Below are 26335 nucleotides of genomic sequence, written 5' to 3'. Positions count from 1 at the left end.
TTAATTTAGAAGTGGTTCCAAGTCTTACCAGAAACAGTAACTTGAACATCTTGATAGGTGGCAGGGAAGCCTCTGACACCACATCTGTATCTGCCAGCATCCATTATGCTCAGGTTCGTCATTTTTACTTCAAATTCTCCATCATAATTAGTGATGAATATTCTTCCTCTATACAGGGAGGCAACTTGTCCTCTATTATTAAGAGGAAGCACTCCGACTGATCACACATGCAGCAAGCTTTTTCATAACTATTACAATATGATTGAAATAAATATTTAAAAATAATTTCCTCTGATGAATTAAGCAAACAGAGCCCTGCTGTTGAATTCATTCCTGAAAAATATTTACTGAACATTAATATCTCTTAAAAATAGAGATTATAGACATAATCCAATTGTTTACTGCTGCTTGACATCATTTCATTTGTAGGATTATTATGATAATTATAAAATGATTGTATTATTGATAAAGGTACATTTAGTACAGCTACTTAAGTACAAGTAAAACAATTAAGGTTAATTCATAAACATTTTTACAATTTATCTACAACAATCCTGGTATTTATTTTAAATATAAAAAAACATACAGTACTAGAAATGTTTTCAGTCTAATTCATAATTTTCATAAAATAAAAAAATAAAAAACAGAAAAAACAAGAACCATTCTCACTGTTATTCAGTAGAACAAGAAGAAAGAAAATTCAATTAAGGTTAATTCATAAACATTTTTACAATTTATCTACAACAATCCTGGTATTTATTTTAAATATAAAAAAAACATACAGTACTAGAAATGTTTTCAGTCTAATTCATAATTTTCATAAAATAAAAAAATAAAAAACAGAAAAAACAAGAACCATTCTCACCGTTATTCAGTAGAACAAGAAGAAAGAAAATGAATTTCCATCTAATATTTCCCATTGATCTAAATGTTCCCAAAAAGTTGGACTGGCCCTTTTGAACATTTTATTTTAATCTCTTTTCAAATTGAGGAACAAACTATTGAAATACCAGACCATGATGAACCCCTGAGAAAATAAATTAACAGGAAATCTCACCGTGTCAGACGCTGTCAGGTGGTGTTGTTAAAATGTATTTGTTGGTAATCAAACACTTAAACAAAAAAAAATTATATTTTGGAAATTGCAAAGGTCTCATCTACAGAAGATTTATCATCGCTGTTAAATAAATATCCAGGGTTAAATTTAATACTTATATCTGCAAAATGATAGAATACAATAGAAAGTCACATCGCCGCCACCCTTGGTCTGTAAAACAAATGAAAATTGCATTTACTGTAATGAACACTCAGTGGAAACTGAGCAAATACAATGACAGACCACAACATTACACGTTAGCCTATTAACCTTATCTCTGCAAAGATATATTCAATTTTAAAGCTGATGTCACAACCAAGTGAACAAAAACCCACCTTTTAATTGGGATGGACCTGATCTTTGGTACTGAGCATAAAAGCAGATGCAAATGCAGAAGAGATGAAGACAACATTAACACTTTGATTTGATCACAAGTTCATTTAAATTTCTTCTAACCTGATACAGCTTGGTATTCATGTCTTCTTGAAAAAGCTCTTGAAAATCAGCAAGATGTCTTAATGTACACAAGTGCAATTAATGTTACATGTTTTCATATTCTATTACACTCCATTCCCTATTATCATGTCCAACAGCTTTGTCAAACCTGAACTGTAGCATGATGACTTCAAGAAAACCAACAATCAGTTAAGATAAAGAGGTTGTGATTTATTTGGTATGCATTTTAAGTTCACTTCTGTAGCCATCTGAAAGAAAAACAAATCTCTAAAACTTAAGAAGCTAATGATGAAACGGTACGTTTCACGTAAAATGAAAACAAATAATCAACCCTCCTTTACACAGCACTTCAGCTACAGCTAAGAACGGTTTCATAACAATGTGACATCAATCCTCCAGTCTACTGTTTACACACTCACTGAAGTAGCATCCATCGTAGTACATCACAGCGACACTTAGAATTAAATACAGGGATTTTCTATACAGGCAGCTCTTGGCTTTTGTGTTTCTTTTTCTTTACAAGGCAAAACACAGTAGGCACACAAAGATAAATTGCTTTAAATATTTACAAAGGCATGAGTCGTATAATTTTCAGAGAGGATCTAACTGTACATTCACCCTCTTACTGAATAACTCAGGAAGAAGACAACTGTTACTTGTGATCGTCAGAGTTTGCAGTGTCCACTGCAGTCGTCTGAGACAAGCCTGAGATGATCTGTGTGTGTGTGCGTGTGTGTGTGTGTGTCTTGTTTCTACTCCTCAGTAAAAGTGATGACGTCATACTGGATGCCCTGCTGCTGCAGCTGCTCCAGTTGTTCAGGTGTGGCCTCGGTGTAAACCGTCTGAGCCTGAGCCATGGCTGCATCTGCAACAGCTACACACACACAAACACACATCACTTACATCACCTCTGATTCTCTTAAACGTCACCAGAAGGTTGTAGTATTAAAACTTTCTGTTCTTGGTTTTTGAGTGAAGAAAACTAGGTAATGTGAAGGTGTAATGTCATACCAGTGACAGCAGAATGGGCGGCTGCCTCCAGGTCCTCAGAGGCGACAACCTGCTGCTCGGCAGTGATGGGGACGTACTGGATCTGTCCATCCTGAGACAGAGCAATCTGGCACACAACACAGAAGAGATTTACTCATGAATCAGATTAAATCAACACATTACGCATCACATTCATTTTCACTGTTAAAGTCAGTTAGGTAATGTTGAAAAAAAGTTTGAGGTCTTTTTTTATTTTTATTTAAGAAATCAATGATCCAAATGAATGGTGCATTAAACTGATCAAAAGTGACAGTTAAGACTATTACTTTGTTAAAGCAGCACTATGTAACTTCTGGCGCTCTAGCGGTTAATAAAGAGAATTGCACAAATCCCGCGGTAGAACATTCCAACCGGAGCTACTTCTCTAAGTTTATGTTTATGGCGATTCACGCAGGTATGTGTAACTCCGCAGCGGTGACGACCCGGCCAGGCTACAATAGTCCAAATATAAGTACTTATTATAAGTGTACCGTAGTGATTCGGAATAAGAGAAAACGCGGTTTGGAAGATGAATTCATGATGTACTCGCTCATTATATACATTTTGCAAATTTTGAACACAGAAAAGGTTTCATAGTGCTGCTTTAATATTTAATAAAATTAGTATTACTGTCTATTTTTGATCAAATAAATGCAGCTTTAGGGAGCATAGAAACATTAAAATTTCCTACCAACATAAAACTTTTCAATGGTATTATATTCCTGAGTGATGTCACTTTATTAAAACAGCATTTCAGGCTTCATATGCTGTCATTGACAACAAAGTTGCATATTGAGCCATTTAGCATTATGCCCCTTAGAATCAAGTAGGAAGACACGAACAGCTCAAAGTATCAAAGTTATCATGCTGTAATTACTGTAATTCAAACACAACTTTAATGCAGCGCAATATAAGCTGTAATATAAAAAAAAAACATGTGTAATCCGTTCTGGGTTCAACCTGTTGCTCCTGCAGAAACGTCCCGTCATGCTCATACTGAATGTGAGCGATCCGCCCATCCTCCATCTGCAATTCACAATCAGAATTATTTTTGTCATAATGATGAAATATAGCGTACTACAGACCACAAATGATAATGAAAATGCGTTTCATGCTGCAGCAACAGATCAGGTGAGTCTGTTCCCAGCCATTAGAAAACTGTTCATCAACAACCATGAGGAATTCTGGAATTCCCAAGGGGGGTTATGAATGATGGAAAGAGCACATACTAACCTGAATGTGGTTTCCTTCAGATAGCACCACATATTCCCGTGGGAGCAGATGCTGAACTCCATCCTGAGAGATGATATACTGGACCTGAGAAAATACAGGGCAGAAGAGGGCATTCAGCATACAACTGAAGGTCTTGAATGTGTTTGATGATCACACACACACACACACTAAAGTTCAAAAGTTTTTTTGGTTTCCTTCAGATAGCACCACATATTCCCGTGGGAGCAGATGCTGAACTCCATCCTGAGAGATGATATACTGGACCTGAGAAAATACAGGGCAGAAGAGGGCATTCAGCATACAACTGAAGGTCTTGAATGTGTTTGATGATCTCACACACACACACACACACACACACACACACACTAAAGTTCAAAAGTTTTTTAAAATATTATTATATAAAAGTTTTTTATATAAATTTTCAGCAGCCATCACTCCAGTCTTCAGTGTCACACGATCCTTCAGAAATCATTGTAATATGCTGATTTGGTGCTTAAGAAACATTTCCTATTTTCAATGTTGAAAATTTTTTCTCTTTTTCACAGGTTTCTCTGAAAAAACTCCAAACGTTTAACTGGTAGTAGTGTATATAATTTTTGCTGCTTTTCTGAATAAAGCCTTAGAAAATGAGTTGTACCTCAGTGACCTGATTGTCTCCAGTCATTAGGTGCTGTACTGTCTGTCCATCTACTGTTGTGATCTGCTGAATATATGTTGCTTCCTCCTGAGAAATGTAGAATTTTGTCAGAAACATGCAACACGTGAAAACCTGATATGCCTCAGGCCCGATATAAAATCTTCTGTATTACACATACATGAAATATTAACAAGCTGCTCTGTTGGCCAAAAAGTGTCAATCACATAGAGGATGAGAATGAGACTGTGTGCATTGCGCAAAAGTGCAATACCTGGTCAGAAAGCGTCTGATCCTGAGCCACAATGATGTGTTCCTGACCCAAAGCCTGCTGCAACCTCTCCGGACTGATGACTGCCTGACCCGCCTGCAGATCTGAACAACACAAGAAAAAGAAATATTGTAAACGCATAAGTAAAAATGACTTTGACAAGACATGTCAAAAAATCCAAATAGGGCTGTGTGAATCCATTATTTCTATATAAACAAAATACAATCCTACTATGAAAGTCAGCACTTACTCTGCAGTGTGGCTATAGCTTCTTCATCACTGAATATATGTTGCTTCCTCCTGAGAAATGTAGAATTTTGTCAGAAACATGCAACACGTGAAAACCTGATATGCCTCAGGCCCGATATAAAATCTTCTGTATTACACATACATGAAATATTAACAAGCTGCTCTGTTGGCCAAAAAGTGTCAATCACATAGAGGATGAGAATGAGACTGTGTGCATTGCGCAAAAGTGCAATACCTGGTCAGAAAGCGTCTGATCCTGAGCCACAATGATGTGTTCCTGACCCAAAGCCTGCTGCAACCTCTCCGGACTGATGACTGCCTGACCCACCTGCAGATCTGAACAACACAAGAAAAATAAATATTGTAAACGCATAAGTAAAAATGACTTTGACAAGACATGTCAAAAAATCCAAATAGGGCTGTGTGAATCCATTATTTCTATATAAACAAAATACAATCCTACTATGAAAGTCAGCACTTACTCTGCAGTGTGGCTAAAGCTTCTTCATCACTGTTAACGATTATGGTCTGCTGAGAGGGGACAGAGCAGCTTTTACGGGGCGAGGGTTCCTGAGTGTGAAGCCTCTCCATGTGGAACTTCAGATGGCCGTTACGGTTAAACCTTAAAGAGAAACTCAGAGCACTGAGAGGCTGTGGAGGTCTGCATGTACATGTGTTGCTTACATCAAGTAGTGGAAGTGTTGTATAACCAGTAATGTAAACAGCACAAATTCTCAGATAAATCAAGTACATAATCATTTTAATAATAATAATAATGTTTCAATTGCTCACTTACCTTTGGCCACAGACTTGACAGGCATAAGGCTTTTCATTGGTGTGTGTCATCATGTGGCGTCTCAGGTCCTTCTTGTTTTTAGAGGCAAAACTGCAGCTGTTGCATTTATGAGGCCTCAAATATGCATGCATGGCCATGTGAGACTAGGATTATAAAAACAGACATTACAAAAACCCTTTAACACAACAAAAAAAGGTTTTGTAGAGGTCAGAAAAAGTCATAGATACTGAATTAAAACTCAAACCATATGACCAACACACCTTGACTTCTGGCCAAGAAGGTGCTGTAAAGTCACAGTCGGGGCATTTGAATGTTTTGGGGTCTATGTGCGCTCTCTTGTGGTTCTCCATGTCCGAGCGGCCGTGGAAAGCTTCCATGCAGATGCGGCAGGAGAAGCGTTTGGTGTTGAGCTGTTGAGAAGGGGGTGATGGACACAAAGGAGGGGAACCTGGAGCTTCACTGCTTAGCTGCAGGAGGAGAATTCAGTCAGGTAATCTTTCCATTGGGAAGGAACACAATTGGTTATTCTATCTGTGAAGTAACAAAACCGAGTCTCACCTCTACCTGCTGTAGAACTCCATCTGTCAAGCCTGAACTCAAATAAAACCTCTCTTTATTCTCTTTGAGAGGCGTAGCGATGGACAAGGGCTCAGTGCTCACTTCCATGACCTGAGGCTCTGCTGAGGGTTCCTCTAAACTGCTGCCAAACACATGCATCATCTTAAAAGATTTATATGAAATTAAAAGACATTACACCAGCTGTTTTTGACATTCAGTAGTACCCGTGTGCTGTCTCTTCGGAGGCCTGCTCCACCACACAGAAATCTGCTCCCTCGTATGTACCGATGCCAATCTGTGTCACCTCTTGCGATACATCCGTTGTCTCCTCTTGCTCCACAGTCCCTGTAGCAGTCTCAAACGCCTCCTGCACCAGAGTGTGCCCGTTCTCTGACACATGGAATGTGACAATCTTTTGAGGCTGCAAGGATGAGCCCTCACTCCCAGAGTCAGCTCCGGTCCATGACCCCGTCTCCAGGGTCTTACCATCTGGTTTCAACACTGCCACCTGAGAAGATTGATCAGTTTATCACAAAAAAAGAAAAATATCGATAGATGTCATATAATTTCAGTTTAACAGGGTGATGATTTTAAAGATACAGATGAACAAAAAAATAGCAAGCTAAAATCATAAAAAGGCTGGTATCATTATTATGGCTTACTTATAATTACTAAGTATGTATTGCATTGTACATTATCAAAAGTAGAGTTAAATAAAATTTAATTCCTAAGTGTAAAGCATGTCTGATGTTTTGTACACATGAAGTCTATGTAAACATGCATTAAAAGAAAAACAAGAAAAGCTTATTTTGTAAAGAAAACTTGCCCCCTTTTTCTGACAAAGACAAAGTAGCACAGATTCTGCTAAATTGAAATTTCAGTCTTCTTTTAAATAATTTATAATACTCTATCACAAAACTTTTTATTGTTTTCTATAAAATGTTTTGTTGCTTATTGTTATAGTACAAATATATTTTATATATAATATAATTTATAATATAAACTTATATAACAATATTTATTACTTTTCTTTTATTGTGCTTTTCTAGGCCCGTTAAACAGATCCAATTCAGATATGTTCAATGGAAAGTACTTAATATATACAGTATCTCACAGTGGTCTTCTTTGGTCGACCATGGCGAGGCCTGTTCTGAGTGGAACCTGTCCTGTTAAACCGCTGTATGGTCTTGGCCACCGTGCTGCAGCTCAGTTTCAGGGTCTTGGCAATCTTCTTATAGCCTACGCCATCTTTATGTAGAGCAACAATTCTTTTTTCCGATCCTCAGAGAGTCCTTTGCCACGAGGTGCCTTGTTGAACTTCCAGTGACCAGTATGAGAGGCTGTGTTCGAAATGGCATACTTGCTTACTACTTACTGCCCAGTACACAGTGCATACTGCCTACTATTTTTTTAAAGAATAGTGTGTGAAACAGTATGCAATAAGCAATAAATGTTTCAGAGTAGTATGCTTAAGTGCTGTCACATGACAAACACTGAACATTAATTCAGCACAGCTGTCAAGGTTGTTACCTTAGAAAACAAATGAGCTAACTGTTCTTTTTACAAAGGCTTGTTAATAAGGCTTCATACTAGTACACTCTAAAAAAAATGCTGGGTTGTTTCAACCCAATGTTGGGTCAAATATGGACTAACCCAACTGTTGGGTTAAAAAGTTAATTTAAAAATGTAACCAAAATTTAACCCAACAGTTGGGTTAGTCCATATTTGACCCAACATTGGGTTGAAACAACCCAGCATTTTTTAGAGTGTAAACAATGCTATATTGCCCAATTGAACTAATTTCATAATTGATTAACTTTACATATTGGACAGAACTAAATCAACACTGAGCTGTTTTTATTGATATTTTTGGTAGTTACACTAAGTGGCGATATATTAAAAAGCGATATATTCTAGTTACACTAAGTGCAAATAATGATAAATTCTGTTTACACTAAAATAGCAGCATTTTCTTTAGCAACAGGAGCAGATATTTATACCTCAATACTGTAGTACATTATAAAACAGTATGCAATAACATATTGAATGTAAATTATCATAAACTGTATATAGAAATTGTATTAGATGAATGCCACTTTATTGGGACAAAAACCTACCTAAAGCATACACAACACTGTATTATTGAGGCATTTTATTTCCACTTTTCAAATATTTACTTAATTTTGATTGAAAATACATTTCTTTCTGATCTGGTATGTGAGGGGGAAAGGAGAAGCATGAGTTTGACAAAAGCCAGGATCGAACTCGGATCGACTGCGTCAAAAGCAAACAGCTCACGTTTTACTCACTGCGCCACTGATACTTCGGAAATGCAAGTGTATTTTGCAGTGCTGTTAATAACAGCCAGGCATTGGTGGGCAGAGTTAATGTAAATAGCCTCTGCCAACAAATTGGTCTATTTGTCCTTAGAGTAATACACTCCATTTCTTTTTAGAGCTGCTTGACAGTGGAATTGAATTCTGTTTGCATAATTTAAATATTTTTATTTATATATTTTATTTATATATATTATATTGCTGCAATATAATTATTATTTAATATCTTTGAAAAAATCTGTACTGTATAAAGTGCTATAACGATAAAGGTGACGTCATTTGATGACAATTTATGTCCTACTAACGATACTGTTTTTAGATACACAGCGATAGTTTGTAGTTTACATGTATATGTATATACATACAAATACAAGTGTTACATTTATAATTACTCTTCCCCACCTCCAGTTCACTCACGCGTTTGAAGATGAAATGTCACATGAAGCGCATTGCGTTCTGGGAAACAGTGTCCCATGCAGCGTCTTCAGATGCATACATCAAATTTTAGCCAATGTAGCAGGTAATCCGGGCATTCCATGCATACAGAAAATTCACATACTATTCACAGTATACACACAGCATACTGCAATATAGTATGGTAGTACAGACCCAACAGTACAGAAGCTGTCCATTCCGAACAGCTTCTGTACTGATTTCAGTGAGTTATATTTAACAGATTCTGGCGAATATAGTAGGTCATTCGGGTATTACATGCATACAGAAAATTTGCATACTATGCACAGCATACATACTGGATACTGCAGAAATAGTAAGAGTAGTATGATAGTATGGCATTTCGAACACAGCCAGAGCGATAACACCAAATTTAACACACCTGCTCCCCATTCACACCTGAGACCTTGTAACACTAATGAGTCACATGACACCGGGGAGAGAAAATGGCTAATTGGGCCCAATTTGGACATTTTCACTTAGGGGTGTACTCACTTTTGTGGCCAGCGGTTTAGACATTAATGGCTGTGTGTTGAGTTATTTTGAGGGGACAGCAAATTTACACTGTTATACAAGCTGTACACTCACTACTTTACATTGTAGCAAAGTGTCATTGCTTCAGTGTTGTCACATGAAAAGATATAATAAAATATTTACAAAAATGTGAGGGGTGTACTCCGTATATTATTATTATTATATTATGGATGTAACACTAAAATAGCTCTTTTTTTTGCCTTTTGTAGGGGTGTTAAAGCACAATTCAGAGGCCAAACAGTGATTTGATTGTATACACACCAGTATTGGCCTATGGTCGCCGTGATTTTGCCAAGTAAGACAAGTTCCTGGATCAACATCTTTTGTTGATCCTGGATCAACATTACTGCCCAAAAATACAGACTTAACCCAATCCCTACCCCTAAACCTAACCCATAATTTATTCCTAAAATCAGAGGGAAATGATAGCTGATTAACAAGGGTGTCGAAGCACCTAATCCTGATTGTAAGCCTAAAACTGACATTTCCTGAAAAGTTATCTCTCAATTCTGATTGGTTGATTGGAATGATGTTCCTGGATCAACAGGGATGTTGATCCAGGAACATGTTGTACTTGGTCAAATCACACTCACCATTGGCCTATAGTTGTGTCGTTGTTGTTCAAATTAGTATCATTCAAAAATGTCCAAATTGACACATTTTACTTTTATAGATATGACCTTAATTCACTTACTGGTACCACTTTATCCAATAAATGTCATACACATTACACATTTCTAATATTATTTTATATTCCAGTAGATGATGTGAGTGTGTCAGTCCAGTACCTGCAGTTCTCTAGCGTTACTCATGTTCAGCAGCAGATCTAGAGCATTTTGAGCTGAGAGGTCTGTAGTCTGGGCTGTGAGGAAGTGTAAAGATCAAATGTAACACTGTATTGATGAATTCATAAGCACACCATATATTTTAGGTGTGTTCCAATCACTGATAGCTGTTCTACTAACCTTGCTCATAAATGATGGTAGTGTTTCCCAGTGCATCTTGAGATACAGATGTTTTCCCTATGGACTCCATGGTTTGGAGAGTAATGGGGTCCACTGTTACCTTTAGGTGTAAAACAAATATTATATATATATATATATATATATATATATATGGATGCTGGGATTTTCTTCTATTCTGATAAATACAAGGGCATCAAAATGCATATCTATGTACGTACAATGGTCCCTTGAAATTCCTGGGTTTCATGCTGTGATCTCAGTTCCTCAATCTGCTGCACGGTGAAAACAGACGTCTGGCGCTGGCGAATTGGCTCCTCTGGGTGGGATCGGCTCCACTCATCGAAGGCCTTGGGGTGGCGACACTGCACATGCAGCCGCAGGTTCTTCCTGTGTCTGGTCATGAAGTGGCACATGTCGCATGAGAAGGGCTTTTCACCTGGTCAGTGGGTGAAGATGGACAGATATGATCAGTAAACCTTTCTACCACCAACATTTAAACATTCTTAACCACTACATAACTCACCAGTGTGTTTAATGGCAATGTGGGACACCAGGAAATCCTCTTTACTCGTGGAGTATTTGCACTCTTCGCATTTGAACGGTTTGTCGTTGGTGTGGGACAGCTGGTGATTAAGCAGGTGCTTCTTGTCATTGCAGGTGTACTCACAGAAATCACATTTAAACCTGACACAGGAGAGGAGAAAAATAGCTGCCTTTACATTATGTTAACCAGTGGAGTTCAGTTTTTAAGAGGAACAGACAGTCACACTGAGTCCTGACATCTCACTTACGTGCTGTTGCCACAGTTCTGGATGTGCGTGAGAAGATGAATTTTGAAAGTGTAGCGCTTCTTGAAGGATTTCCCACACTGAAAAGCAAACACATTTATATTAGTGTGAACATAGCAAATATCCAGGGCTACATTTCACAAAACCATTGTGAACCAATGTAGATTGTACAGACTATTTTTTTTATCAGTGCTTACTACAGTCTGCTTAGATTATTCACTGATTCATCACAACTAGTTTAACAAAATTCACACACCTAGCTGCATACAAGAACTTTACCTTGTCACACATGTGAGGTTTCTCTTTGCTGTGTGTCTTCATGTGCTGCGTCAGGCGTTTCTGCATGGGATATACGCGACAGCAGATGGGGCATGGAAACTCGGACACTTTGGGAACCTGTGAAAGATTGATGCAAAACTGCTGTTGCATGAATACCTTTCCTTATCAAACCACTCAAAGCTAACTTAAACTGATACATCATGCCACATCTTGAATCTTACCATATCTGTCTTTCGACTCCTAAAAGAGAAGAAACCAGAACATTAACTAAAAACATTAATCAGGTTGTCATATGTGAATTTTAAATTTCAATATTTTACAATTTCAAGTGGACAGACAAAAATCTTTTCAAAACACAAAAATCATATAGACGACCTCAAGAGTTTGACAAAATAAAATTCATGACGAGTGATTGATGAAAAGGAGACATGCTCAATTCTTACTTGCTTTTGTTGTGAACAGCTGAGTGCCGGATCACATCTTTTTTATAAACACTGGAGTAATCACACGTCTCACATTTGTATGGTTTTGTACCTTCATGATTGAACATGTGCTCCTATAGGACACATACATCCATTTTATAGTTATATACATTTATTTTGACATTAGTACATATTATACAAACATTTAAATTACATTAAAAATGGTCCTTTCTTTAACTAATGAAAGGGAATAAAATACCGTTTTTATGGATTTATGGATTGTCAGATGAAGGACTCTACTTCTTACCTTTAGTGAGGACCACCGTTTGCAGCGGTAGCTGCACTGCAGGCACTTAAAGCGTTCAGGGTCATTTCCCTCATGAGAATCCACATGGAATCTGAGATCCTCTTGTGACAGAAAGCGAGAGCCACAGATCCAGCAATTATGAGGTCTTAGCAGAGGCTTAAGGGATCTGTAGTACTTGCTTTAAAACAAAGAAAATTAAACTGTGACTCCAGACCCCAGAATGTGTTTTAAATTAATTATAAGATTTTCTAAGATATAATTTTGTGTCAAACGGTCAAGTGAAATTAATCAAATGTTGTGGATGATCAAAGAGTAGTTCAGGTACTACTTACTTGCGATTCATGTACTTTTTGTACTTCTTTTGAAGAAATCGTTTAGACGGTCTGCCTCTTTTTTTGGGCAAAAACTCCAGGTCGTCAGGGCTTGTGTTTGAGGTAGCTGCACTGCAGGCACTTAAAGCGTTCAGGGTCATTTCCCTCATGAGAATCCACATGGAATCTGAGATCCTCTTGTGACAGAAAGCGAGAGCCACAGATCCAGCAATTATGAGGTCTTAGCAGAGGCTTAAGGGATCTGTAGTACTTGCTTTAAAACAAAGAAAATTAAACTGTGACTCCAGACCCCAGAATGTGTTTTAAATTAATTATAAGATTTTCTAAGATATAATTTTGTGTCAAACGGTCAAGTGAAATTAATCAAATGTTGTGGATGATCAAAGAGTAGTTCAGGTACTACTTACTTGCGATTCATGTACTTTTTGTACTTCTTTTGAAGGAATCGTTTAGACGGTCTGCCTCTTTTTTTGGGCAAAAACTCCAGGTCGTCAGGGCTTGTGTTTGTTGAGGGATCTTTGTTTTCTGAATCTGACTGGCTGACGGCTGGTTCCACTGCTGACCCGTTGGATAGTGAGGAAGATCCATTCTCCAATCCAGAGGAACTTGCTTCTTCAGGAGCTCGAGGGTCCCCTGCATTGCTTGTTTGAGTTGCTGCTGGTGACTCTGTTTTTTACACAGGTAAAAATAATAAAGTTATCTCAGACCTATGCTAGTTGTGAAGTAGATTGAGTTTAATATTTAAAAATCGTATTATACTTCTTAGAGACCTGAAATGTTGAATTAACACTGACCTGAGTCAGGAAGGAATTTGCGGGGTGGCCCCACCGTCCTGCGGGGCCGTTTCCGTGAGGTAGAGGAAGATGATGAAGAGCAGGAAGGAGGAGGAGTGCTGTGACTGGAAGCCAAGCTGGACCTGGCCTCTTCATCAGCTGGCTTATAATCACTGTCACCTGAATGCAAAATGCAGATAAATTAAAAAAACAGGAAATTAAATATAGAGTATGCAAACTGCTCTCCACTGACCTTGATCATCAAGAGCACCTGCATCAATTATGTCATCTTCTTCCTCTTCTGGTGGCTCCTCCTTCTTGACCCTGCCCTCAGATTTTCGAGGACGTCCCCGTCCACGTTTCTTTTGGCCTGGACCACCTACATGAGATAGCACATTCTGAACAAGAGAAACTTAAGAGAACTGCATACATAAATGGAGACGTGATTGAGACTTAAGACTGCACAATTTCTTTCTGTATTATGTTACTGTAATTGCGCGCTATTAAATCACAGTGTTTGTTAATTGCCTAATGCCTAAATCCGCCAGTACCAGTGCTTATAAAGAATATATCGATATATCATACAACCTCGATATACCACCCAGCCCTAGTATAAGAGTGCCATTTTGGACAGGACCATTAATGGGGCAGATATCAAAAACAAAGAATACATTTGAAAATGACAAAATTAGCACCTCCTACTTTACCTGGTGGTTTAAAGTGTTTGTCTCTCATGTGGTTGATGAGCGTATCCTTGGAGACACTTTTATATGGGCACATCTTACACTTAAACTGCTGTACGATCACCACCTCCATCATTTCCTCTAGCTCGGCCATATCTGGGGTTCTGTGCCCAGGCTCATCCACCACCCCAGACTCTGGGTGGGTGGAATAGGTCCCACTGCTACTTATGTATGAGCCAGGCAAGTTATCATTGCAGTCCATTTGATCAGTGAGCTGGGATCCCACTGTGTCAGCCAGTGAGTGCTGAATGGCACCCTCGTCGGCATATAGTGAGCCCTGTGGTAAGTAGGAGTGCTGGGCATCTTCTACCACACTTCCTTCCTGCTCTGATGCCGAGACGTGCTCCCTGTCATCCATGCTGCTGTCTATATAACATGAATGCTGCGGCCGCTCCGCACCCTCAGCACCATAATCCAAGTAGCCATCACTGCACTCTACGATGTACCGGGAGGAGCGAAACGAGCATCTCTTAGGACTACTGTTCGTACCACTGCACTCTGCTGCATAACGCCCTAGAGGTCCTTCTGAGTCTGCCACGTTGTAGTTGGTGACCCCTGAATGACGTGGGGTCTGGTCTGGTTCGGTTCCTGAGCACTCGATGTACCGAGCCTCTCTGGTCTGGTCCGGGTCGTCTCCTCCACTGCACTCTATGTACTGGGAGTGTTGCGGCTGGTCCGGGTGGCTGCAGCTGCTGCTGCCGTCGTCATGCTCATGGTATCCGGAGTGTCCAGGCTGGTCGGGTTCCACGCTGCCCTGTGGGTTTTCTGACAGGTCTGCCTGGTCCAGGCAGGTGGAGGTAGGTCCATCGGCAAGGGCTTCAATGGCAATGCGGCTTGACAGAGCAGAGGAAGACATCTGAGCCACCATAGGAGCTCCTACACACAGTGAACAAAGGAAATGGCTAATTAAATATCCAAAAATTACCCCTATTTCATCATTATTTACTCCCCCTCATGTTGTTCCAATTCTGTATACATTTCTTCTATGGAACAAAAAAAGAAGATATTTTGAAGAACGTTGGTAACTAAAGTTTCGGTTCCCATTGGCTTCTATTGCATTTTTGTCCATGGGAAGTCAATGGGAACTGAAACAGTTTAGTTACCAACATGTTGGGTTTTTTTTCATACAGGTTTAAAACGGCAGAATAGGGAGAAAATGTTCATTAATTTAAAAATTAATTTAATTAGAAAATTAAAGGACTATCCCTTTAAGGCAATTTGAAAAGTTATTTTCTGCAATGAGAATGGTAGTTGTACGAGCACATTTTGGTCAAATAATATACTAATTGACAACTTATGCATTTAAAATCTAGATTAGTCACATAGATTATAAGAAGAACAAGACAAAGAGGGAATTTTACTACAATATAAATATTGACAGCACCATATGTAGGATGTAGGGGTAGTTTAGCCAAAAATAAAAGATCAGCCATAATCTATTAATGCTCTTGTTGTTCAAAACTCATATGATTTGTATTTTTCTGTGGAACAGGATTTGGTCATTTAGCACAGAGAGACAAACTTTCTGACTCCAAAACCACCACTGTCCACAAATATGATTATGGTTAAAAATGAAGAAAAAATGAATTACAGAAGTTTGGAGGTGAATTAATATAATAAATATATTATGATTCTTTTTTTGTTTTATCTTATTTCAAAGCTTGTTTTGTTTCCCAACAACCATAGAGTGTAGGTAAAAAAAAAACAGTATGTGAAAAGAGAAGTATGTCCGAACTCACAGTATTCATAAAACAGTAGGTGAAAAGTACCCAGATACCCTATGACTTCCCGGATGAAATTCTGAAGTGCGCATCTGATGGACAGTTTACTATCCCATGAGGCCACAGGAGAGGATTTGTGAATGTCAGTAAAGTGATGCAACTGACATTGTAGGTCATGTCCGGATTACAATCATACGACACACATTCATAAAGAACATACTTTTCAATCACTTAAAAGAAGCACCTTATAGAGTATGTGATTCTACATACAGCCCTTGACTTTGAACTCTAGGGATCTTTCTCACCATCATCAGGACCTTGAAGTATCAGATACTGTGTGGTCTCTGCACTGCCATCCTCTGCACTCGTAACTGCAATACATCCTGTAAAATAGGAACAGAAACACAATATTGACATTGAATACTACATAAACATAAAGATGACAATGTCTACCATATTAAATACCTTGGCTGTGATAAAAAATAAGAGGAAAGAGGCTTTTCTACCATTCATAATGTCAGGTCCAATGGTGGATTCGATGATCTTGTCGATAGCTGAGCCGAGATCTGAGGACGTGGAAGCAGTGGAATCAGAAACCATCATTCCTCCTTCAGAAACAGCGCTGGAGTGGACCAGGACCTGGACAGACTCTGACACCAGGACCGACTGTGTCACTGTGGAGACGCTGGACACACTGGTTGACTGCGCGACAGAAGAGGAGTCTGGGAGATGAACTCTTCGCACATCTGTACTGGAGCTTGTCTCTGGGATAAAAACCTAGAGCACAACCCCAAAAAATAACCTTGATATGAATTACACAGTAACATGCGGAAGTATATAAATATGTGGGTTTGTCTTACCACAAGTCCCTCAGAGCTCTGTCCTACGTGACAGTCTGATTCTGGGGCCGCCGCATCGCTGCTATCGGCAGACATGGCTTCTGAAGACTCCATGCCCATGCCGCTCTCTGATGGCTCCTCCATCCCAGAATGCCCCACATCACTGCTGCTCTCCACCTCCATCTCCTCAGAGTCCATCTCTGCTCTGTGGGAAGTGTCTGTCACTCAGTAATGCAGAACTAAGTTGGACATTGCATTCTGAATGATACATGCAAGGGCATGGGTAAGGGCATGGGTGATGGCAAGCGCATAAAGTGTAATGAAATCATAATTTTATTGAAAAACGTTTTTAAAATGTATTTTTGATGTAGAAACATGATTTTGTGGAAGTTCAGTATTTGAATATTTATATTAACGATATTTTAACAAAGTTTGAAGCCAGTAAGAATTTCTAAATAGAAATTAAGACCTTCATTCAGCAAGGATACACTAAATTGATCAGCAAATACTATTTTGAATAATTGCTGTTCTTTTGAACTTTCTGTTCATCAAACATCATCATGGATTCCACAAAAATATTAAGCAGCACAACTGTTCGTTCATAATAACAAAAATAGCAAAGCAGCATATTAGAATAATTTCAAAAGGATCGTGTGACACTGAAGACTGGATTAATGCCTACTGAAAATTCACAGAAACAATATCGGCCTACTTATTAAAATGTATTAGAATATAAAACAGTTAATTTAAACTGAAATAATATTTCACAATCTTACATTTTTTAACTGTATTTTTGATTTAATAAATGCAGCCTTGGTGAGCAAAAGAGAATTCTTTAAAAACCTTTAAAAAAAGTATGAATATGAACAAAATTTTTGAACAGAAATGTACACACATAAAATGATATATTATATACATACATTGTGTCTCACTTTTAAAATAATTCATACTATATATATAAAAAATTGATTTGTTAAAATCATATCATATTGGAGATACAGTGGTTAATTAGATAATTGTTTCAAGAATTATATAATTGTGTAAAGTGTTTTGCAGTAATCTGTGAACTATGAAAATAAAAACCTATGTAAAAATGCTCAATAGCCTATTTTCTTTCATTCAGTTTTAACTGGACAGATCCACGTGCATATTTTCTGCAGAATTAGCACAAAAGCCTTGTGGCAATCAAGTTGCACAACTACATTTTCTAAATAAACTAGAATTTTCTAAATATGAATTGCATCACAAGAGTACATTTTTCTTTATATTTTGTGTTGTATTGTTGTTTACTACTGTGATCTATGTCTACTGCTGTAAGTTAGTGTCAAGCTCCCCCAGAGGGTGAATACAGTCGTCTTGTGATGGCACCTTTCTAGGTCACTCAAGCACATTATAAGCTTACCAGCAAAACCACAAGTCAGCGTGGTCCCCCATTAAATTCATTTAAATAACAGAAATCATCTAAAACATTTGATTTCTCATGTCCTCAAATGATATCAATCCCTCCCCACCAAAACACCCATCTAGCCGTGGTTGGGACATACAATCTTTCCCTTGACTCAAACTTATCAAGGACAAAAGGGTATGTGTCCTCGCTCAACATGTCACGTTCTGATACTAAGCACACCAACAATTTTATGAAAAAAATGTCACTACATTAGACGCTAATAACACTTGAGTCCTCTTATGGGCCGTGGCAACTCTTTGCTCGTTTCTATCTCTATACTAAGCGCGTGTATGTGCTGCCCTTCCTCCTGCCTGCTCGCGCAGCGCCATTTTCCCTCCCGCCGCTACGAGTTAATTTTTTTCCGCTCAGGCGATATGAAGAACCGCTCGGGGACCTCGAGGGCCTGCGCGAGCAGGGAAAGCTAGTTCGCCCGAATGTTTTTCTCTTGCCCATCATGGAAGAAACTGTATTTGTACACAATTCTACAGCATTATTTTGAGCTACGATTTTTTTCTTACCTTGAATGGACGAGTATTTTGCTCTTCACGCTCGCGAAAGAGGCGCAATAAAATAGACCTTTGAAAGCGAATAGTTGGTAATGGTTTCTAGTCGGGCGCCATCAGCGTCTCCTCGCTTCCTGTCCTCAAAGCTGGCCGGAACTCATTTATCCGTCACGGGGAAAAGACGAGAGGGAGAGACCCTTAATCGGTTTCATAATGTATCACGATTTATTTTTAAAAGTGATGTTCTATTTAGAGAACATGAATATCGAACATCTCACTTAATCTTTTAAGTGTTTTGTCAAATAATGTTGTGAACCGGAGGACTAATTGCTCTCAGAGGATGAAACCGCCGAGTGTCTCGCGGATTAATATGACACCGGTTGTTTATCTTAAGATCCTCGTTTATAATTTTTGATTACGCCAAAATAAACATCTTTTAGTGCACATATTGAATGTGAGGGGTTATACACGAGTCAGTTTACATATTAAAACAGTTTACATGTCTGTTAAATCTGTTGTGTGGATATAGATGAGACGTGTACCCCACTGCATAGCCTGCCATTCCGCGTGAACTTTAATTGAGGTTTTATTTGTAAAATTAGTCCAGCACTTTCACTTGTTTTAGCATTTTCTCTTACAGGGAATCGGCAAATCATTTAGAGCAGCATTAACATATTCAGTTCAAGTGTATTCGTATAGCGCTTTTCACGATACAAATCGCAGTTTTACAGGAAATTAAGTTTCTACAATATATTTAGTAGTAGCTTATCAGTGGTGACTATGTCAAGTTGATGTACATATGGCAGAAATCTACAGTAAAAATCAGTTAATGACGCAATCAAACAGACGATGAACACTATTAACAGCAATGATTGTATTTTTGAAAGAATTTAAAATGTATCTTAATACTATTTCATCCTCTGTAAATAAGAAAGCGAGAAGAACAACCTCAATTTGCAATTACTTTCATTTGTATACTCTAATTGAAATATAAATTAATATCTTACCCTCATGTTTTTGTTTTTTTCCCTTCCAATTTTTCTTTTTCTTTTTCTTTCTTTCTTTGTTTTGTTCAGTATGTTCAGATGACATTGTACATATTGTTGATAAATGTTGTGTACTCTATACAAAGTTGTATATCTTTAATGTCATCTTTGTGATGTTTGCATTCATAATAATAAAACAAAAAACCCCCAGCAATGATTATATGTTGCAATCAAACTTATAGCAAAATCGGGTAGTTCTGTGTGTTGTTTAAGGGGTTAAATATCAATGGACAATCAGATTGCTCTTTGTGTCAGTATTCCTATCATTTGAATATCAACAGATATTTCAATATCAGAAGTTCCCCTGAAATGACATGTTTATTACATTCCTCATAAGCAGGACACTTCTTCACACTTTAAATCATTATAATTTCTTCTGTTTGTATTTATGAGTGACTGTATCTTTACAATGATAACTTTTTATATAAAATGGGCATGCGTGTGTGTGGTTGTGTAAATGTTTACATTAATTTCTACTGCATACAAGTATGAGACTTTCTTTCGATATTAATCAGCTGCTAAATGTCAAACACTAGTGTGGCAACAGCTTAAAATTGTCTGCAGTAATTATATTTTGAATATTAAAGAACTATAACGTTCTAGCTTTGTGAAATTCAAATTTGCTGCGTTTTCAAATATGATTCTTTGTCTAGATATAATGATAGAGCAGTCGCACAAGGATTGAATGGTCTTGTTTACAAATTTATTGAGTAATCATAAACAATGCAACAAACAAATACAAATATAAATAAGTGGAATGTGGAAAATTAAATTAATAATATTAATATTATCATTTACACCAGGCAAATGATTTCACAATATGCCATATGCCAAATCTGGGCTAAATAACATCTCAATATTATAGCTCTAAGGCTAAAAATAAACCTTTGCTTAGAAAAACATGTGAGTGGGGTCAATACACAGAGAATGGATGCTTTGTTGACAACAAATGCATTTAGGCTACAATGACTCCACTCATACATTTACAAACAAAGTTAATTCCTAGAATTAGACTGGCAGTGCCTCATTGTAGTTTGATAGAACAAGAATGTGCTGTTAAGAAACTCATCATGGACAAAGCAGTTATATAGTAAGCTGAAATAAATTATAAGACCACGTTAAAGCTGACAGACAAATGTGCCTAACATCCCGTTTCATGTGCCTAAGATCATTTCAGTGTTAAAACAGTTCTTTTCCTATAACAGTTAAAGTCAAAGTCCCCATAACAGAGACTTTAAATTTAATACATTCTGGCTGTGTTTTCCTCACTACATTTTACACTGAAGAGAAATGGTTTCCCTATTAAAAAGGGCTCTGTCATAAGGTTAGGATGTTGGATGTTTTCACTGTGCACAGCGACTGCACATCTTAGCATTTTAGGAGGTCGTACTTCACATAACCCACTCGGTCAACCTGCCTTCTGGCATTCATTCTCCAGTAGAAATTCTCCCGGCAGAAGTAAAAGAATCCTGAAAAATAGCAGAAACAAATGTCATTTGCTTGATCAGATAAATCATAGTTAATCAGACTTTATTAACTATTTTTGACTATTAATTTTTAATTACCCTTGTAGAGGAACACATCATGTGAATCAATGGGCACTCCACCAAAAGCGGAGTCAGTGACTCGTGGGTATCCTCTGTCTATCATCTGAGCCTTTACGTCAAGTCTGTGACAATAAATAAGAGATAAGAATACTGTGGGAAAACTACAGTGAAAGAGCTTTACTATTGCACATTACAGTCCTGAAGCACTGTTCTCATACCTCCAGAAGTTCTCCCCATTAAACAGGAGCACCTTGCCTTTTCCTCTCTGCACAGCTCCATCCACTCTGTCCAAGTTGCTTGGCAGGCCGAGCTTCTCGATTTTACGTGGTCCAAACACCTCATTTCCAGTATAAACCCAGAACTGTTTTTCTGTGTGCATGCGATACAGTTGAAAAAGCACAGTTAAATATCAACTTCAACATGTTCGGCAATAATGGCGAAATATCTCAACCAGGTAAAAAGTACCTGCAAAGAAGTAGATATTTTTCGTGAGCTGGTCCTCAAAGGCTGTGTTAATGACGGCTGGCAGGGCAGGCCACTTCTCAGATATCAAGAAAGGACCTTTGCGTTCTCCTTTGTTTGAGATCTTCCAGTAGTGCCTTTGAGAGATGTAATTGAAAATAAGGCATACTGAAGTTCGTTTTCGAAGTTGTGTTTGTAAGTTCATAACACTACATATGTAGAGTTATAGCTCATACCCATCCTTGAAGAAATGAAGCTCTTTCTGGATTTCAGTGATGGCATCAAATTCCTTGATTTGGCAAGCATCCTGTGAAGGGTCAACATGTACTGTGGTAGAAACAGTGGTTGTTTTCTCACTCGGGGTGGATTTAGTTGGCAAAATCGGAGAGGAAGTGGTGATCTGTGGTTCTGGAGGAGTGGGATCAGGGCCAGTTTTCGGTCCTGAAATGAAATAATTCAATAATATAGCTATTAAGACCAGAATTGTAAAAGACTATTGGCTTTCAACATCAAAAATCTTGAATTTTGAATAAGAAAATGCATAGTAATCCTAAAAATCAATAAATGATGGATAAATACCATAGAGATACTGAATGCCCTCAATATCATCCCGATGCAGAGAGAAATCCTCTACGTATTTGTACATGGGATACATCAGTGCGTCTTTGATGTTGGAGTGGTCCAAACCAAGTGCATGTCCAAACTCATGAGCAGCCACCAGAAACAGACTGTATCCTGTGAGAGAAAAGACATGTTAGCCAATGTCTCACTTTCATATTTTTTATGGTGTCTGAAAGAGATGATTATCACTTACCTCTATCAGGGCAAAATCCCCATTTTGTATCTGTGTCATAGTTGCTGGTAGTTGCACACCAGAGTTTTCCATCACTACGGCCTTCACTGGTGCAAGAAGAGTATTCGGTTCCAAGGAAGGTGAAAGGAAACTCGCATGGCTCACCTTCTGAATTTCCACCAATCACAGCTGTATCTGTGAGGGGAAATATTGTATTATAAAATAGCTTACTTCATTAAAGTTTCAGGGTTCAGTCTGAAGGTACTGCTTACCTCTGTTAGGACAGAATCCATATTGCTTATCAGTGTCAAAGTTAGCTGTAGTGGCACACCAGCGATACCCATCATTTCGTCCATCTGTGGTGCACGAGTCATATTTTCCCCCCTGAAACACGAAGGGGAAAACACATGGTGCTTCGTTGCTGTTCCCGCCAAACGTGAAGAGAACTGGGTGAAAACAGAGAAAAGAATGTTAGCCATGCTCATAATAATAAATACTTGTGGTTGTTGAAATATTGTGACATTAATTGCACATTTGAAGGCCAAAGGAGTCAGTTTAAATGTCTGTTTTGGAATTAAACCCTCATAAAATCATGACTGGAGCACTTACGCTCACTGGGACAGAAGCCAAATTTCTTGTCCTTGTTGTAGTCTGCGGTGGTTGCGCACCAGGGGAGACCATCTGTGCGCCCCTCCGTGGTGCAGGTGGAGTAGGATGTTCCTTCAAACAGGAAGGGGAAGTGACACATCGCACCCTCTGCATTACCATAGCGGGTTTGAATCGCTGAAAGAAACACAATGTCATTGCCTTCTCCACAATTTTATTTTTATTGAATGAAACCTAAAGCAAACAGACCCTGGTTTAAAAACAGAGCTACAAATTTGAAAATACAGTTTATATGAAAGATATTAAGTGTGATATTATAAAGACAGTACGTTTCCAAATGAATTTGGATGGAACCAACATTACAACATGACCCCAGTTTAAAAACAGAGCTATACATGATTTTAATATATAACTTACTCATTTATACTACATAGGAAAAATAAAATTTTATATACTATTGATATTGGATGGAACTCAAAGCTAACATTTAAAATATTACCCCAGATTAATATATTATCAGTTTGACAAACCCTGTTTTAGGACAGACTCCAACTGTCACTATACACTCAAAACTGTAGAGGGAGCTATTGTTATACTGTGCATCCCATGCAACTGTTAGAGAGTATGACTACATGGTGTTTAAAGTACTTATATATTAATTACATGCAGTGAAAATGGGGTGTATTGAAATATAAATCAAGAATCACTCTCACCTGGTCCAGAGCCAAGGGTCCAGTATTCATCATCATCAAAATGGGCATCTCCCTGCATTCCCTCACCTGGAGGGTAGGCATGAGCCAGCAGCCCATCTTTCCCGTCAAAAGGGTAGGGATCGCCATGATCTGAAACAAAAACAGCAGCTCAATCAAACAGTGTTAAATCGTAATACTTTAATCTATTACAACAACTCAACGCACCAGCTTTGCCAAAGGAGATCATGATGTCAGCAGTGCCGTCATCGAGGCGCGTGAACGTCAGAGGGGTAACGTCACTCCAGACTTTGAAAGCTCTGGCAAAGGCGTCATCGGTCAAAGAGGCTTCCATGTCGGGTGAGTAGTTCAAAATCCTATTGATCAAAACAATGCAATGGATTACAGTGTGTTCCTTACAAATCTATGAGATGTGCTGTATTCAAGGTGTAGATGGTGTAGATAATATCCCACCTGTATGTAACATCTTTGTGATCCCACTTTAGGTCTCCTGCGAAAGTCTGATAGTTGCGGATGTCTGGGACCCCACAGCGAGGCTGCTTCATGGCATCAATCGTGGGCTGGTCAAGAGAGCCTGTCTCCTCCAGCCCGAGCTGCTTCTGGAGCTTCTGCAGTGCTTTAGAAGTGGACACGACTGCCTGCAGTCCGCTCTTCTGGAGAACATCTATGTAGCCATAACGCTTCAGATACTCCTGGAGTTAAAGATTTAGATAAAAGAGGAATTCATATAGAATTGGAAAATCAATTACATTGTACTATTTTAAAAGCAGATGAACTAAAACTTGATATACTCACATCTGCCAGCTGTGTGTCTGTCATGTTCTTGATCACATCTGCAGGGAACGTCACATACACGGATTTGAGCGGCACACACCAGGCTCTTAAAGAACAGGTCCCCAGAACCAGAAACGCCAAGAATCCAAGTCTCATGATTAGCACTTCAAGTCACAGATCAAAGTAAAAATATGAAACTATAAGACCAGTATTTGAAGGAGATGAAGTACAAGCAATGCTGTTGTTTCCTCTTCTCCTGCTCTGTCTGTCTTCTCTGGTGTCCTGAAGGCAGTATTTATGTGATCCCCAGGGCTTAGTCACTCACCCACCCACCTCCAGTAGGTCATTTCAGCACTCCCACTTACTAGCACTTGCCCACTGAGAAGAAGTGATTTTTTTTCTCATTCATTCAAAAAAGAAGGGGCTTTCCAACAACCTCACATTAAGCTTAAGGACACAAAATATAACAAACGAAGACTGTCTTGTCTTTAATCAAGTTTCTTAAAATAAATTGTGCCCCCTAAATATAAACATAAGTATTATTTAAAGCATCTTTTGAAATAAATATAATACATTTAATAAACATAAATATATCATATAAATAATTGTAAGAAATTGGCTTTATGAATATGACTGTATTTATGTAAAAACAAAAAAGAGGAAATAAATAAATAGTACATATTTTAGCAACTGGATTTTTTTCAGCAATTGGTTGTATGAGCATTAAAGTACTTAAGAACAAGAAATATAAATAGTATATACAGTGGGTATGGAAAGTATTCAGACCCCCTTAAATTTTTCACTCTTTGTGATATTGCAGCCATTTGCTAAAATCATTTAAGTTATTTTTTTTTCCTCATTAATGTACACACAGCACCCCATATTGACAGAATTGTTGACATTTTTGCAGATTTATTAAAAAAAGAAAAACTGAAATATCACATGGTCCTAAGTATTCAGACCCTTTGCTCAGTATTTAGTAGAAGCACCCTTTTGATCTAATACAGCCATGAGTCTTTTTGGGAAAGATGCAACAAGTTTTTCACACCTGGATTTGGGGATCCTCTGCCATTCCTCCTTGCAGATCCTCTCCAGTTCTGTCAGGTTGGATGGTAAACGTGGGTGGACAGCCATTTTTAGGTCTCTCCAGAGAGGCTCAATTGGGTTTAAGTCAGGGCTCCGGCTGGGCCATTCAAGAACAGTCACAGAGTTGCTGTGAAGCCACTCCTTCGTTATTTTAGATGTGTGCTTAGGGTCATTGTCTTGTTGGAAGGTAAACCTTCAGCCCAGTCTGAGGTCCTGAGCACTCTGGAGAAGGTTTTCGTCCAGGATATCCCTGTACTTGGCCGCATTCATCTTTCCCTCAATTGCAACCAGTCGTCCTGTCCCTGCAGCTGAAAAACACCCCCACAGCATGATGCTGCCACCACCATGCTTCACTGTTGGGACTGTACTGGACAGGTGATGAGCAGTGCCTGGTTTTCTCCACACATACCGCTTAGAATTAAGGCCAAAAAGTTCTATCTTGGCCTCATCCGACCAGAGAATCTTATTTCTCACCATCTCACCAAACTCCATGCGGGTTTTCATGTGTCTTGCACTGAGGAGAGGCTTCCGTCGGGCCACTCTGCAA

General features: G+C 38.4%; 2 protein-coding genes across 2 annotated transcripts; both read right to left on the bottom strand.

The window, feature by feature from the left end:
- Nucleotides 1-1757: 1757 nt before the first annotated feature.
- Nucleotides 1758-18871, bottom strand: LOC107550453 (zinc finger protein 335-like; the record flags this gene model as incomplete). Its single annotated transcript, XM_016231736.1, has 28 exons — nt 1758-2426; nt 2564-2669; nt 3542-3607; nt 3815-3898; nt 4452-4538; nt 4723-4823; nt 5451-5590; nt 5765-5907; nt 6025-6231; nt 6323-6464; nt 6547-6830; nt 10434-10507; nt 10611-10710; nt 10829-11046; nt 11134-11294; nt 11402-11478; nt 11678-11815; nt 11899-11917; nt 12121-12233; nt 12407-12584; nt 13146-13404; nt 13533-13691; nt 13765-13890; nt 14219-15130; nt 16281-16358; nt 16482-16752; nt 16836-17019; nt 18780-18871. Coding segments are annotated over 28 exons (4641 nt in total), but the record flags the coding sequence as incomplete, so codon positions are not given.
- A 1697-nt stretch (nt 18872-20568) lies between these two features.
- On the bottom strand, nt 20569-25012 carry LOC107550477 (matrix metalloproteinase-9-like). Its single transcript, XM_016231759.1, has 13 exons — nt 24724-25012; nt 24382-24620; nt 24136-24284; nt 23932-24060; nt 23222-23395; nt 22885-23058; nt 22634-22807; nt 22399-22554; nt 22056-22260; nt 21823-21956; nt 21576-21726; nt 21376-21479; nt 20569-21279 (listed from the first exon to the last, which is right to left on the bottom strand). The coding sequence occupies exons 1-13, from the start codon at nt 24856-24858 to the stop codon at nt 21179-21181; spliced, it is 2025 nt and encodes a 674-aa protein (XP_016087245.1). The 5' UTR covers nt 24859-25012; the 3' UTR covers nt 20569-21178.
- Between the last annotated feature and the right edge of the window lie 1323 nt (nt 25013-26335).

Source organism: Sinocyclocheilus grahami, unplaced genomic scaffold (assembly GCF_001515645.1).
Source record: "Sinocyclocheilus grahami isolate Dianchi unplaced genomic scaffold, SAMN03320097.WGS_v1.1 scaffold399.1, whole genome shotgun sequence".
NCBI classification, from domain to species: Eukaryota; Metazoa; Chordata; class Actinopteri; order Cypriniformes; family Cyprinidae; genus Sinocyclocheilus; species Sinocyclocheilus grahami.
This window is presented reverse-complemented; position numbering and strand designations above follow the sequence as displayed.

What these genes read in the sequence shown, in the direction of transcription:
- LOC107550477 (XM_016231759.1), bottom strand. Translation starts at nt 24,858, where the DNA reads ATGAGACTTGGATTCTTGGCGTTTCTGGTTCTGGGGACCTGTTCTTTA. An exon ending in CAGACACACAGCTGGCAGAT is followed by an intron (nt 24,621 to 24,723) that starts GTGAGTATATCA and finishes CTTTAACTCCAG; the next exon opens with GAGTATCTGAAGCGTTATGG. An exon ending in TGGATTCTGTCCTAACAGAG is followed by an intron (nt 22,808 to 22,884) that starts GTAAGCAGTACC and finishes TTCCCCTCACAG; the next exon opens with ATACAGCTGTGATTGGTGGA.